This window comes from Heteronotia binoei, chromosome 9 (genome assembly GCF_032191835.1).
Source record: "Heteronotia binoei isolate CCM8104 ecotype False Entrance Well chromosome 9, APGP_CSIRO_Hbin_v1, whole genome shotgun sequence".
Classification (NCBI taxonomy): Eukaryota; Metazoa; Chordata; class Lepidosauria; order Squamata; family Gekkonidae; genus Heteronotia; species Heteronotia binoei.
Window position 1 is genome coordinate 125,580,600 of NC_083231.1, and position 15,114 is coordinate 125,595,713.

The 15,114-nt window shown below is 52.3% G+C and overlaps 1 protein-coding gene across 1 annotated transcript in view; it reads right to left on the reverse strand.

Moving 5' to 3' along the window:
- Nucleotides 1-15,114, reverse strand: part of EXOC6B (exocyst complex component 6B) — a 327,565-nt gene that overhangs the window by 267,651 nt on the left and 44,800 nt on the right. The window contains exons 2-6 of the mRNA XM_060247225.1: nt 11,277-11,442; nt 8,765-8,812; nt 7,735-7,825; nt 7,532-7,577; nt 1,125-1,329 (exon numbers count right to left, since the gene is read on the reverse strand). Of these exons, the coding sequence (XP_060103208.1) occupies nt 1,125-1,329; nt 7,532-7,577; nt 7,735-7,825; nt 8,765-8,812; nt 11,277-11,442 (556 nt within the window). The remainder of the gene's footprint in view (nt 1-1,124; nt 1,330-7,531; nt 7,578-7,734; nt 7,826-8,764; nt 8,813-11,276; nt 11,443-15,114) is intronic.

Sequence of the window (15,114 nt, forward strand, 5' to 3'; positions counted from 1 at the left end):
GAAGTGCAGATGAGTGGGGAAGGCAATGACAAACCACCCCGTAAAAAGTCTCCCAAGAAGACGTCCTGATGCAACGTCATCCTACGGGCTGGTAATGACTCAGTGCTTGCACAGAAGACCACCTTTGCCTTTTTAAATCATGAATGCTCCTCTCCTGCCACAAATCTTGTGAGTCTTCAAAGTGCTGCTGGACTCTTAATTGGCGCAGCCGAGTTCTCCTTCTGCAACATCGTTTCCTCCTTGTTCCCCGTGAGTCATGCTCCAATATCCCTGCTTTCTTCCAGACTTCTGCAGCCCCAGTCCTCTTCCGCTGCTTCCTGGAAGTCTCATCCTACTGACTGCACTGGCTTCTAGCCCACCCCAAGTCCCCGTGAGAAAGGCAGACTATAAATGACATACATGTTTATCCCATGTGGTGCTTCCTGGAGTGCAGAGAGATGGTACATAAAAGAGTCTCAATCAGTCAGCAGAAGCCCAAACCCAGTCAGGGACAAACAGCACCAGCGAGGTCATCCTTACCCATCCATCCCAAGATGCTCCACCGTTCTGCCAACAGGGAACTCAAGTCAGCATGCAAAGAGATTCCTGAGCAGTCTCTTGCCAACCCCAGGCTTGGGGGCTGCATCAGGAGCCCTCCAGCCACACCCAGGGATGGAGCAACATCACACCTCCCCTCGCTAAGACACCCGGAGAGCAGAAACATCCCCTCTGGCCGGCATGGAGAGTTTGCCAGGCTCCCTTTGGAAGACACTGCCGACCAGGGTGGGGCAGCCCCCCCACAAGACAGCAGCCGCAGAGCAGGGTGAGGCTGCCCCTGGAAACAGAAGCGAGCCCCTAGAAGGTTGTGAACTGTTCCTACGCTCCAGAAGTTGGACAACAGCACCACATAAGTTCCCTGTCCAGCACACCCGACTATCCTGGCTGTCTCTCACAACGCTGGGCTGGAAGATGCCACCAGCTCCACCCTCTCTGGCCGCAGGGGGAACACACCAAGAGGCCCCTGGCAGCCCCAAGCCAGACAAGAGACTTCGCTTCAGGCAGACGCCTGCAGCCATGAAAGGTACCGGGATGGCGCCACCTGCCAACCTCAAGGGCTTCCGCTCGCGAGGGCAGCAGCTCCTCACCTGTTTCATCGCCGTTTCACCGATCTTGTCCGAGTGCTTGCGGATGCTCTCCAGGAAGTCTTTCAGGTCGGACATGGAAACGTCCTTGATTTCCTCGCGCAGATTTGGGATGCTGTCCACCATGATCTTGCAGAAGCGATAATGGCTCACCTGCGGCAGGTATGTATGCTCAAGGTGCTCCAGGGTCTTCAGAGCAGGGTAGTGTCTGAAAGAGAAGCCCGAGCCCCATCAGAAGCACCTAAGACCCCACGCCTCAGTCCCAACAGCTTCTCCCATCCCTCTTGGACGCCGCGAAAGACCAGGCTTCCAGGCAACTGCATTCATTCCCTCCCCCTTATTCTGGGAGCCCAGGCACCTGAGGACACCCATCGGGATGCCCCAGGGAAGGAGAGTGCCACCGAGGGCTCTTCTGGGGTCACTGCTAAGAAGACACAGTGGAATGCAAGCTGTACAAAATTAGGGAGGGACGCCTGCATTGCTGACAAGGATAGTACTTACTACGGCATTCCCGCTATTATGCATGCTAATTAGAGAAAGTTAGGAATTCATTTGGCACTACTGGACTTGGAAAACTGTACAATACTCATAAGAATGGTCCCTAGAAGAAGGATTTGAGATCCAAAACGGCTTGCAAAGCGGACTTTTAACACTGGACTGAATGTAATTTAGTGGCTTTCAGCCACATGAGGACAGTAGGAGCACTGAGTAACGGATGAGGTTTTAACTTGCTGATATGTACTGATAATATTAGTTTTGTATTTTGATACTTACTATTCACAACAAGTTAAAATTTCATTTTACACAGAGAGTTCTTTCTTTTTGTTGTGGTCAAAATTAGGGAGGGGGCAGGGGTCTCTTTGGCCCCCAAGGCACCAAGGGGAAGGGCTGGAGGACAGCCCACCTAGAAAATGAAAGAGAAGAGGATCAAAGGAACCAGCTGCCTATGAGCTCCCCTTCATTGGCAGTCTTCACAACGCAGCTGGATGATTATTTGCCGGAGATGCTCTAGGCTGACCCTGCATGGAGCAGGGGGCTGGACTAGCTGGTCTGTGTGGGCCCTTCCAACCATATGGATCTACGATTCTGTGAAAGGATGAGAACCTTGGAAAGAATAAGAAGTGGGTGCAGGATGACAGAAGGGGGGAAAGCATTTGGCCACCACAATTTAAGAAGGATGAAGACAAGCTGGAAGGTGTCCAGAGAAAGGCACTGAAGAAGGTAAGGAGTCTGGAGACCAAGTCCTGTGAAGAAAGATTGAAGGACTGAGCCTGGAGAGGAGATAGAGAGGTGACACGATCTACCATCTCCAAGTACTTGAAGGGCTTGACACAATCTACCATCTCCAAGTACATCTAGTGGATTATATGGAGTTGTTTTCTGCTGCCCAGGAGATTGGACCAGAACCAGCGTGATGAAACTGAATTAAACGTTTCCAGCTCAACATGAGGAAGAACTTCCTGACCGTTAGAGCGGTTCCTCAGTGGAACAGGCTTCCTTGGAAGGCGGTGGGCTCTCCTTCCTTGGAGGTTTTGGTATAGAAGCTAGATGGCCATGTGACAGCAGTGCTGATTCTGTGAATTAGGCAGATCATGGGAAAGAGAGCAGGAAGGGTTGCACCAATGTTTAGTTCTTGTGACTCCTTCTTAAACACCCAGGGAAATGCAGACTGACACTTTGGTGGCCAGTCAGAAATTTTTCTGCAGGCCGGATTGGCCAGGAGTCCTGGAGGTTTTTGCCATCTTCGGGGCAGGGAGCCTGCAGGGGTCACTGGGGATGTATGTGGGGGAGAGTGATCCACCCCAGCTTCTCCCATTCTCTAGTGAGAGCAGCAGCAGCAGCCTTGCAGTTCCCCACTCGCCCAGCAGATGCAACCATTCCCTTTGCTCAGACCTGGGGCCAGAAGTAGCCTTGGGTGGGCAGGCAAATGGTTTGCATTTATAATAAGAAGAATATCTTCATTTGTATCCCGCCCTCCCCGCCGAAGCAGGCTCAGGGCGGCTCACAACGCAGGCGCTTCAACAATTAAAACAAGACATATTCTATTATAAATCAAACATTTATAAAATTAATCATCATTGTAATTAAAAGCATTCTAGGATTAGATTAATATTAATTTATTTGTCAGCTGGCAATGCAAGCAGCCGGCCCTTTCCCCACAAAGCTTTCCAGCCTTGGGAGTGAACGTAAGTCAAGTCTGGGAAGGCTGCATAAAAGATCAAAGAACGGTGTAGACTGGGCTGAAGACTTGTGGTCAGCCCATTGCCCACCACCAGCACCCCCACCTAGCCAAAGCTGTGTCTATTCAGAAACGACACCTGCTGGTTCGACCCACGCCACCACCCTATCCAAACCTCCTTCGCTCCAAGCAATGTTCGCCGAAAGCCTGAAGAGAAGCAGAGGAAGTGGTTTTCAGAGAAGGTCACCCAAAGCGAAGGTCAGAGGTCTGCTGATTCCTGAATCTGGGCTCCTGTGCTTCTGTAAAGTCATGCCCAACCAAATGCAGCTCCCTTTGGAGGGAAACCAGCCAAACCCACAGGAGAAGCCAGAAGTTAAACCAGGGGAACAAACACATGGGGCCTGCTGCTTATCAGGAGAGCGTTTGCTTAAGGAGGCTAAAAGGCAGCCTCGGGTAGCTGCCAAAGCCAAGCCCCCAAATTGACTCCCACTTAATGTCTCCACCCCAGAGAAATTTGCATGCCACCCTGCAGGAGATGGGTCAGGCCTTGTAAGGAAACACCCGGAAACAGGGTCTCCTCTTACCCAAAACAGTCCCCATGTCAAGGGCTGCAAGTGACGACCACTCCTTAAAGACCCAGGTCCCCAGGGGATCTTGACACCTGTTGGAGCCACAGCTCCAGGCTACGGTTGCATAAAGTTCCGAGGGGAAAAGACAGATGCTCAACCAGAAAGCAACGTGATTGTCCTGATCAAGCAGGAATTTCAGCAGTAGGATGCAGCAAGATGGAACCTGTTCAATGACATAGTAATTTACTTGTGACAATTTGCAAAAGCTCTAGAGTCTGCTTGTAAGAATGTTAACTTCCCACAAGGCTAATTCTAGGAAAAAACAAAGCAGGGAGCAAAGACAGCTGTGGGCTTGCCCAGAAAAAACATAAAGGATGATGAGCAGGGATGGGATTTTAGGGTTGGAAGGAAGGATTCCCTGGTTAAGTGGGGAGGCTGCTGTGGGGATGAACAAGCTGACCAGCTGGACATCCTAGTCGAGGAATCTAGGGAGAAAGCAACGGAAGGAAGACTTGGAGGGTAGGCTTCAAGGTGGAAGATGCAACAGGCTCGTGTTGTTAGTAAAAAGTGGTTTGGAAGCAGAGCCTACTAAAAAAGGTGCCGTTTGGAAGACCTTTCTATGCACCAGGTTTTACACAGGCCCCCCTTTGCACAATGGCTGCAATTATTTGCACCTGCGCTGCCAGTGGTTGGTTCTGGGCCCTTCTCACTAAGGCAGCATTTCTAGGCCCCTGCTGGTTCCGGAGCGGGGAGGGGGGTGAAGAATGCTAGAATCCTTCACGCCACTGGAGCATTCCTAGGATCTGTGCTACTGTTGGAGCACTTGTGGCTCTCCTTTACGTGAGACGGGGCTCCATTTCATTCCCCAGCAGTTTTACCCAGTGGCTCAGGAGCCACGTGGGGCTGCTTGACGTGCCACCTGTGGCCCTTCTGAGCACCATTCCTCACTATGGCACAAGGATCATGTTTCCGGGAAATGGGCAAGGCAGTTGTCCCCTGGAGACAGTGGCTGGCAGGCACTTAAGAACATAAGAACATAAGAGAAGCCATGTTGGATCAGGCCAATGGCCCATCCAGTCCAACATTCTGTGTCACATAAGAGAAGCCATGTTGGATCAGGCCAATGGCTCCTCCAGTCCAACACTCTGTGTCACATAAGAACATAAGAGAAGCCCTGTTGGATCAGGCCAATGGCCCATCCAGTCCAACATTCTGTGTCACATAAGAGAAGCCATGTTGGATCAGGCCAATGGCTCCTCCAGTCCAACACTCTGTGTCACATAAGAACATAAGAGAAGCCATGTTGGATCAGGCCAATGGCCCATCCAGTCCAACATTCTGTGTCACATAAGAGAAGCCATGTTGGATCAGGCCAATGGCTCCTCCAGTCCAACACTCTGTGTCACATAAGAACATAAGAGAAGCCCTGTTGGATCAGGCCAATGGCCCATCCAGTCCAACATTCTGTGTCACATAAGAGAAGCCATGTTGGATCAGGCCAATGGCTCCTCCAGTCCAACACTCTGTGTCACATAAGAACATAAGAGAAGCCATGTTGGATCAGGCCAATGGCCCATCCAGTCCAACATTCTGTGTCACATAAGAGAAGCCATGTTGGATCAGGCCAATGGCTCCTCCAGTCCAACACTCTGTGTCACATAAGAACATAAGAGAAGCCATGTTGGATCAGGCCAATGGCCCATCCAGTCCAACATTCTGTGTCACATAAGAGAAGCCATGTTGGATCAGGCCAATGGCTCCTCCAGTCCAACACTCTGTGTCACATAAGAACATAAGAGAAGCCATGTTGGATCAGGCCAATGGCCCATCCAGTCCAACATTCTGTGTCACATAAGAGAAGCCATGTTGGATCAGGCCAATGGCCCATCCAGTCCAACATTCTGTGTCACACAGCGGCCAAATATATATATATATATACACTCACACATTGTGGCTAATAGCCACTGATGGACCTCTGCTCCGTATTTTTATCTAAACCCCTCTTGAAGGTGGCTATGCTTGTGGCCGCCACCACCTCCTGTGGCAGTGAATTCCACATGTCAATCGCCCTTTGGGTGAAGAAGGACTTCCTTCCCACTTTGAAACCGTTCCCACTGGAGGGACTGGCAGCCAGGCCAGCTGTGTGACTCCCCTTATTTATTTTTTTGATATCCCATCTTTCCTTATGGCTTACTAGCTAAAATATTACTACTGTGAGCCAATGGAATAAAAGCAGATACCCAATGCATCCCCCAAAATGCCAACAGCCTATACACTTGGCCAATCAACTGTCCTTGCAAGACCTCCTGGAGACACTGGACCACCTCCCCTCTCTCAGGGGGCCCATTCCACAGAAGGGGAGCAACAGTGCAGAAGTGGCTGATGCTGGGGCAGGCTACCTTAGGGAAGAGCCTCTGCTTGGGCCTGCCCCTGGAGTGCAGTTTCCAGTCTGAATAGACAATCCTGTGAGAATGGCTGGTCTGATTCAGTATGAGGCAGCTTCATAGGTGTTTGCCTGAAGGGGGGGGGGGGCTGCCAAGAGGTGGCAGCCTTAAGACCCTTCTTGGCTCCTGGGGATATATGGCAGATCTGAGGGTCCTGGAGTATGAAAGGCTTTAAAGGTTACAACCACAACCTGGTACTGGATTCAGGAACAAACCGGCAGCTGTTTTAAGACGGATGGAATCTCTTCCCATGGGCTAGCCATACAGTGAACCTGCTGGCATCATCCAAGTTGTCCACAAGGGTAGAGCAACAGAGGCTGCATTCCTGTAATCCAGCCATGATGTTACAAAAGCATGGCCAGATAGGCTGAGTCTAAGAATGGGAAGAGCTGGTGAACCAGGAACAGGTGAGAGAAGGTTCCTGGCCAGTGGGCCAACCCACTTTCGCAACAGTAAAACTGGGACCATGAGAAGCCCCAAGCTCTGAACCTGACCTGCAAAAGCCAGCTCCAGTCCACACACTCTTCCAGACGCCATAAGGACCCTGCGGGATTTGTCTGCGTTCCGCAGGGCCTGTAAGACCAAATTGTTTAAACAGGCTTTTGCTGTCTGATTGAAAAAGGGCTGCCGCCGGACATCTTATAGAATGCTGGTGATCACAGTCGAGAATTCAATACCGCTTATATTGTACCGAAGCAGCGCCACAGAATGGTTTTAAAACTGAAATAAGTAAATTATGGTTTTAATAATAATAATAATAATAATAAATTTTATTTGTACCCCGCCCTCCCCTGCCGAAGCAGGCTCAGGGCGGCTAACAGTGCGGTGACCAATGGTGCACCAAGCAATAAAACAGTTACATTATGAACAGTTACGTTATAAACATTAAAATTAAGCATTAATTAACCTTAAAACCCATTAAATCAATTAACTAAAACAAGTATAATACTATCATTGACGCTTATATGTTTTAGCGGACTGATTGTATTGTATAATGTTGCGAGCCGCCCTGAGTCCGCTTGCGGAGAGGGCGGGATATAAATTGAATGTAATAAATAAATAAGACTAGTGGAGATCATTTCCTCTACAACGTGGACTGAAAAGGGGAGCTGAAGGGGCTGAACCAGCTTCACTGCGGTTTGGTCTGGATTCAGCTTCAGAAGCCCAACCGAGACTTCCAGGTCAATCCTTTCCCATTCAACATGTTTGTGGTCTTACCTTTTAGATCTCATTTGCTCTCTCAGTTTGCTATCCATCTCCAGAACTAGGAGAGAAGAGAAACAAAGACGCGCAAATCAATAAGAGACAACTGTCGGGGTGCTGCTGATGCCACCGCAGCTCTGCCCCACGGATCTGCCAAAGGCCACTGCAACAGAAGCCCGAGCGACCACCAAGAGCACCCACTTTGCCACCTCTCTCACCGGGGAGACACTGCGTCAGCTTATCCATGGTTGCAGAAATATTCCGCTGCTGGAGGCGACATTGTTTCAGCTCTTCCATGGCTCCCACCAGCTGTAAGAGAAACAAACCAAGAGGTTTTAGCCAGAACTACTTGCCGGGAGCTGGGCCCTTTGGGAGCTGAGCTCAAAAGGCAGCTGGCAGGAGAGACGGTGGGGTGGTTATCTGCAGTGTCCATCTGCCTTGCAGACAGCAAGCACGGAGGAATGAGGAGCTGGGTGGACCTGCATCTCCCTGGTTCTCAGGCTGGGGAGACCAGTTCACATTCAGACCACCCAAGGTCCTTCCTGTGACCCTCAGCCCGGAATCCGAGGGAGCTCTCCTCTCCCAAGGAAAACCGAGGCGAGGCCAGGCCAAAAGGCAGCCTGTGCCCTTGGCTTCTTCATGCAGCTGCTCAGAACTGTCTGCCACACTCACAAAGAAAACCTGTTTCCAGCTCAAGAGCCACCAGGGGATAACTGCCCCGCATCCTTCCATGAAGAGCCTCCATGGACCACATCACCCACGCAGTCAGGTGTGCCAAATGCCAGAATGGTCCGGTACAGGGATCTGTTATCATTATACCAACTGACAGGTATAGCGTCAAACAACAATGTTACTGTCAGATTTAGTAATGTTTTAATTAAGTATTGATTGGTTTTAATGTTAATTTAATGTTTTTATTACTGTATTGTTTATTCTAGGATGCTGTTAGCCGCCCTGAGGCTGCTTGGCGGGGGAGGGCGGGATACAAATAAAATTTAACTTTACTTTACTTACTTACTATAGCCTGCAGCCTACAACCTGCAATTTTGGCCATTCTCCTAGCCAAGGAGGTGCACAAATCTGACCAAGTGGACACAGGATGTCTCCAAGAGAGGCAGTTTCACCGTGGAAGAGATGGGCAGGCAGAGACCTTCCTGCTGGAGAAAGAGGACCCCCCCACACACACATAACTCCTCCCATCTGGCCCCAAGCCCAGATGCTCCCTCCAGCAGGGAACTCCCCACTTACCTTCTTGCTTTCCATCTGCAGCTTTCTGTTGGTGTCCGTCACCTGGTTCTGCAAAGAGAAAGCCACGCTGCGTTTGAGTCAGCTCCCTGCAGAAAGCCCCGGTGCTCAGCTGGGGGACAGAAGGAGCTAAACGCGGCAGTACAGACTGAGGGAAGGCGTCTAGTGAGCAATGTTCCCTCTAAGCTGAGTTAGAGCGAGCTAACTCACAGTTTTTTAGCTTCTAGCTTGCAAAATGGCCCCAGAGCAAATTGTGGCTCACAACTTTAATGCCAAGAAGCTCAAGTAGTAGAATTTTTGCTCACAAGACTCCACAGCTTAGAGGGAGTGTTGAGTGAGCCCTCCCATGAAACCTGATGCTGGACGCAGGAAACTTTTAAACCACCACCGTAGGCCTGGTGCTCTCAGGAGGTGGTCCTTGGTGCTTCTGGACCTGTCCAGGGAGACATCATTCGTTCACGGGCTTGGGTTGTCTCTCCTGCTGGGCAGCAGCCTTAGAAAGCTCTTCTGTTGGTCTCTCATAGATAAGGTGACGGGGGCTAAAAGAACCACACCTGCATTCCCTTTGGTTGTGGCCACCAAGTCACATCTGACTTACGGTGACCTCTGGAAGGGTTTCCAGGGCGTTTGCCACTGCCTGTCTCCATGTCTCGACCCGGGACTTCCTTGGAGGTCTCCCATCCAAATACTAGCCAGGGCCAACCCTGCTTGGCTTCCAAGATCTGATGAGATCAGGCCATCCTGGGCTCTCCAGGTCAGGGCTGTTTCCTCCTCCTGCCCAGGAAAATCCTACCATGGTCAGTGAAGACCACTTTGAGCCTCATCTAAAACCCAATGCAGAATCCATATGAATCTTAGGAACACATCTACTTCCTGAACGTATGTTTCAAGCCTCACTGTGTCCTGAAATATCATACAACATGGGGAGGGATGGTGGCTCAGTGGCACAGCATCTGCTTGGTAAGCAGAAGGTCCCAGCTTCAATCCCCAGCATCTCCAACTAAAAAGGGTCCAAGCAAATAAGCGTGAAAAACCTCAGCTGGAGACCCTGGAGAGCCGCTGCCAGTCTGAGTAGACAAAACTGACTGTGATGGACCCAAGAGGGTCTGACTCAGTAGAAGGCAGCTTCATGTTCATGGGAGGGACAGTGGCTCAGTGGGTAGAGCATCTGCTTGGTAAGCAGAAGGTCCCAGGTTCAATCCTCGGCATCTCCAACTGAAAAGGGTCCAGGCAAATAGGCATGAAAAACCTCAGCTGGAGACCCTGGAGAGCCGCTGCCAGTCTGAGTAGACAAGACTGACTTTGATGGACCCAAGAGGGTCTGACTCAGTAGAAGGCAGCTTCATATATTCATGGGAGAGACAGTGGCTCAGTGGCAAAGCATCTGCTTGGTAAGCAGAAGGTCCCAGGTTCAATCCCCAGCATCTCCAACTAAAAAGGGTCCAGGCAAATAGGTGTGAAAAACCTCAGCTGGGGACCCTGGAGAGCCGCTGCTAGTCTGAGTAGACAAGACTGACTTTGAGGGACCAAAGAGAGTCTAACTCAGTAGATGGAAGCATTATATGTTCATGGGAGGGACGGTGGCTCAGTGGCAGAGCATCTGTTTGGTAAGCAAAAGGTCCCATGTTCAATCCCCGGCATCTCCAACTGAAAACGGGTCCAGGCAAATAGCTGTGAAAAACCTCAGCTTGAGACCCTAGAGAGCCGCTGCCAGTCTGAGTAGACAATACTGACCTTGAGGGACCAAAGAGAGTCTGACTCAGTAGAAGGCAGCTTCATAGGTTCATATGACGTGCAACCAGTTAATTTTGGAGACAAAGGTGGATGAGAAAAGGAGCCAAGAACTGGTAGAAAATAGATCCTGAAAGTGCTGAATTTGTGTTCCTTCTGACAGTTCTGGCGCTGCCATTACACCCACAAGAGCCAGAAAATGAACCCCAGCCTGGCTAAAGTGCGCCGCCTCATTCAGATATGAAGCGAAAGAGTTTCCACCCAGAGACCAAGGGGCCAAGTCATCTTTGGGTCACTTCTGATTCGCCACCCTGATGAAGAGCAGATTCGATCCTATCTCCAAACAACCTGCAGTTCCCAAAGAGCCAAGTTGCAGAGCATCCCCAGGAGGAAGCTTGTCCTGTTCGGGGAAGTCAGGGAAGAGCCTGCTTCTGCTGGACAAGACCGCTGGAACTTGGAACTGCTGGTTCTTAATCCCCTTGTCTGGTCCGAGGCTTGGTAAAAACCACACCCCTCTGCCTCAGCCCCACCTCAGCTTCCTGGCAAAGGTGGTCCTCATACACTGAAACTGCCAGAGGCAAGGGGTTAGCTAACAAAGTTCTACACATAACACCCACCCACACTGCAGAGCAGTTAGCAATTTGCAGCATCATGGCGTGCACACATCCCGTCGCTGCATCTTCTGCAGGGGGCCTCAACAGGCCCAGCCAAGACCACCAACATCCCAAGATGCTCGTTGCCTCAGTGGCCCACCCTGACCAGGTGGCTTCATTCCGTTCCTCACCTTGAGCTTCTGGGCTTCAGCCCGGACCTTCAAGAACTCTGTGATGGCGTCCACAAAGCCCTGGTAGTGGAAGTTGCACATCTTCTCGATCTCACGGTCGTGATTCCGGATGCGAGCGTCAAGCTTCTCCATGAAGCGCCCGTGCTCCTCGCCATCATAGACGGACCTGCAGGAGACGCCGAGTCACATGATTAAGTGGGGGCGGGGCAGACAGGAGCAGGGAACGTGCCTCCCTCGGAGGTGGACCGAGCAGCTTTTTGGTCTCCACACAGCAACATCCGTTGGCAGAACAAAGGTTGACGGAAATGGCTCTTCCAAATTATTTTATTAGGAGTGTGAACAGCCAAGCTAGGGTGGATGGGGGGCAGCAAGGCCGCACCAGCACCCAAATCCCCACTGCCTTGACCTTATCAAGGCTGCTTCTGGGGAAAGGACTTGACTGAGCTTTCTGCCCTGAAGATCTGACACCACGTCCCTCAGGTTGGGCCACACCTCGAGGTCAAGAGACAGAGCCTCACAGCTTATTTTGCAAAGGAGACAAGGAGTTTAAGGCCAGTGGAGCCCAGCAAATAAACTGAGGAGGTAAGAGTGTAAGGCTATGTTGGAAGCAGGGCTTTTCTCCAGTTTGGTGCAGTAGTTAAGTGAGTGGACTCTTATCTGGGAGAACCGGGTTGGATTCCCCACTTCTCCACTTGCAGCTGCTGGAATGGCCTTGGGTCAGCCAGAGCTCTCTTATCTGGGAGAACCCGGTTGGATTCCCCACTTCTCCACTTGCAGCTGCTGGAATGGCCTGGGGTCAGCCATAGCTCTGGCAGAGGTTGTCCTTGAAAGGGCAGCTTCTGGGAGAGCTCTCTCAGCCCCACCCACCTCACAGGGTGTCTGCTGTGGGGGAGGAAGGTAAAGGAGATTGTGAGCCGCTCTGAGACTCTATCCTTGAAAGGGCAGCTGCTGTGAGAGCCCTCTCCAGCCCCACCCACCTCACAGGGTGTCTGCTGTGGGGGAGGAAGGTAAAGGAGATTGTGAGCCGCTCTAAGACTCTATCCTTGAAAGGGCAGCTTCTGTCAGAGCTCTCTCAGCCCTACCCACCTCACAGGGTGTTTGTTGTGGGGGGGGGGAGGAAGGTAAAGGAGATTGTGAGCCGCTCTGAGACTCTTGAGTGGAAGGCGGAATATAAATCCAATGTCACATCATCATCCTAGGAAAAGCCCAGCAGGAACTCGTTTGCATATTAGGCCACACCTCCTGGAGCCAAGGCAGACGGAACTGTGTTCCTGCTCAAAAAAAGCCCTGGCTGGAAGAGCATGGAGTGGGAAAGGGAAAGCCCAGGGGCGTTGGTGACGCTGAGGGCAGAGCGGATTGGAACGATCTACGAATGAGGCAAGGTCACTGCACAGTCGCAGGCACACCAAGTTCAGAATACTGTTTTAGCAGCACTGCAAAGGGGGAAGGGAGCTGAAAACTCCGACTTGACAAGCGGTTCCAGCAACTGCCCCCAGGGCCCGGCACACACCAGCCCGGAGGCCGGCTTCAGCTTCAGCTTCAGTCCATGAAGCGCCACCTGGGGAAGGAGCTCAGCAGGCTCCTTGGGGAAGGAAGAGCTGCAAGGCCCAGCCCAGGCACGGGTTGAAATGAGGGTTGAGTCTGCCATCTAGTGGCACTTTGACGTAACCACAAGAGTCAGAAAAAGAAGTTGTCCCAGATCAGCGTGATTTCCAAGGCAAGAGATGGGCAGAGGTCATTCGCCACTGCAAGAAGAAAGAAGAAGACCACAGATTTATACCCCGCCCTTCTCTCTGAATCAGAGACTCAGAGCGGCTTACATTCTCCTTTATCGCCTCCCCCCACAACAGACACCCTGTGAGGTGCGTGGGGCTGAGAGAGCTCTCCCAGAAGCTGCCCTTTCAAGGACAACTCCTACAAGAGCTCTGGCTGACCCAAGGCCATTCCAGCAGCTGCAAGGGGAGGAGTGGGGAATTCAGACCTGGTTCTCCCAGGTAAGAGTCCGCACACTTCACCACCACACCAGATGCCCGGCATGCACGAGGGCCACGCACCCTGCCTCTCTGTGTTTACAAGACACGCAGGCACAATCCCTGAGGAGTCCCCCCACAGGACTGCTGCCCTCGCCTCTCTTGGCCTCGACCCCAGTAGGGCCTTCGGGCTGCCTCCTTGTCTCCCCCTCGGTCCAGCACTGTGACTTCCTCCCCCGCACACTGGGCACCACACAGGCCTGGAAAGAAAAACCACGTCTCTGGCAGAGCAACTTTGCCTCCCTCTGCCTCAAGAGGGCTGGAGCACCTGCCCTGCCAGGGAAGGCCGAAGAGTCTGGGGCTTCCCCGTTTAGAAAAGAGATGACTTCGTAGCGACGGGATAGAGATGTATAAAACTATGCACGGGTGGAGAGCGCGGACAAAGGGAACTTTTTCGCCCTCTCCCAAAATATTAGAACTCCAGGGCTGGATGCCCTTTGTCAGCGCTCTCCACCCTGCCTACTTTTATACTGGATGTGAGGGGCAGGAGGTTGGCACACAGTGTGAGAGGAGCTCGTGACGGCCACAGCAATAAAGAGCTTTAGAAGGGGATCAGACAGACCCATGGAGGAGAAGTCTAACATCAGCCATGGTGACAAAAGGGAACTTTCACTTTCAGAGGCAGTCAACCTCTGAATCCCAGAGCCGGGAGGCAGCATCAGGGGAAGGCCTCGGCCTCTCTGCCCTGTCGTTGGCCCTGTGTGAGACAGGAGGCTGGACTAGATGGGCCCTCACTGGTCTGATCCAGCAGGACTCTTCTGGTGTTCTTCTCAGGGGAAGGCCTTGGCCTCTCTGCCCTGTTGATGGACCTCCAGAGGAACTGGTTGTCCACTATGTGAGACAGGAGGCTGGACTAGATGGACCCTCACTGGTCTGATCCAGCAGGGCTCTTCTGATGTTCTTATCAGGGGAAGGCCTCGGCCTCACTGCCCTTTAGTTGGCCCTCCAGAGGAACTGGCTGGCCACTGTGTGAGACAGGAGGCTGGACTAGATGGACCCTCACTGGTCTGACCCAGCAGGGCTCTTCTGATGTTCTTATCAGGGGGAGGCCTCGGCCTCTCTGCCCTGTGGTTTGCCCTCCAGAGGAACTGGCTGGCCACTGTGTGAGACAGGAGGCTGGACTATATGGACCCTCACTGGTCTGACCCAGCAGGGCTCTTCTGATGTTCTTATCAGGGGAAGGCCTCGGCCTCTCTGCCCTTTGGTTGGCCCTCCAGAGGAACTGGCTGGCCACTGTGTGAGACAGGAGGCTGGACTAGATGGACCCTCACTGGTCTGACCCAGCAGGGCTCTTCTGATGTTCTTATCAGGGGAAGGCCTCGGCCTCTCTGCCCTGTGGTTGGCCCTCCAGAGGAACTGGCTGGCCACTGTGTGAGACAGGAGGCTGGACTATATGGACCCTCACTGGTCTGACCCAGCAGGGCTCTTCTGATGTTCTTATCAGGGGAAGGCCTCGGCCTCTCTGCCCTGTTGTTGGCCCTCCAGAGAAACTGGTTGGCCACTGTGTGAGACAGGAGGCTGGACTAGATGGACCCTCCCTGGTCTGACCCAGCAGGGCTCTTCTGATGCTCTTCTCAGGGGAAGGCCTCGGCCTCTCTGCCCTGTTGTTGGCCCTCCAGAGGAACTGGTTCGCCACTGTGTGAGACAGGAGGCTGGACTAGATGGACCCTCCCTGGTCTGACCCAGCAGGGCTCTTCTGATGTTCTTATCAGGGGAAGGCCTCGGCCTCTCTGCCCTTTGGTTGGCCCTCCAGAGGAACTGGCTGGCCACTGTGTGAGACAGGAGGCTGGACTAGATGGACCCTCACT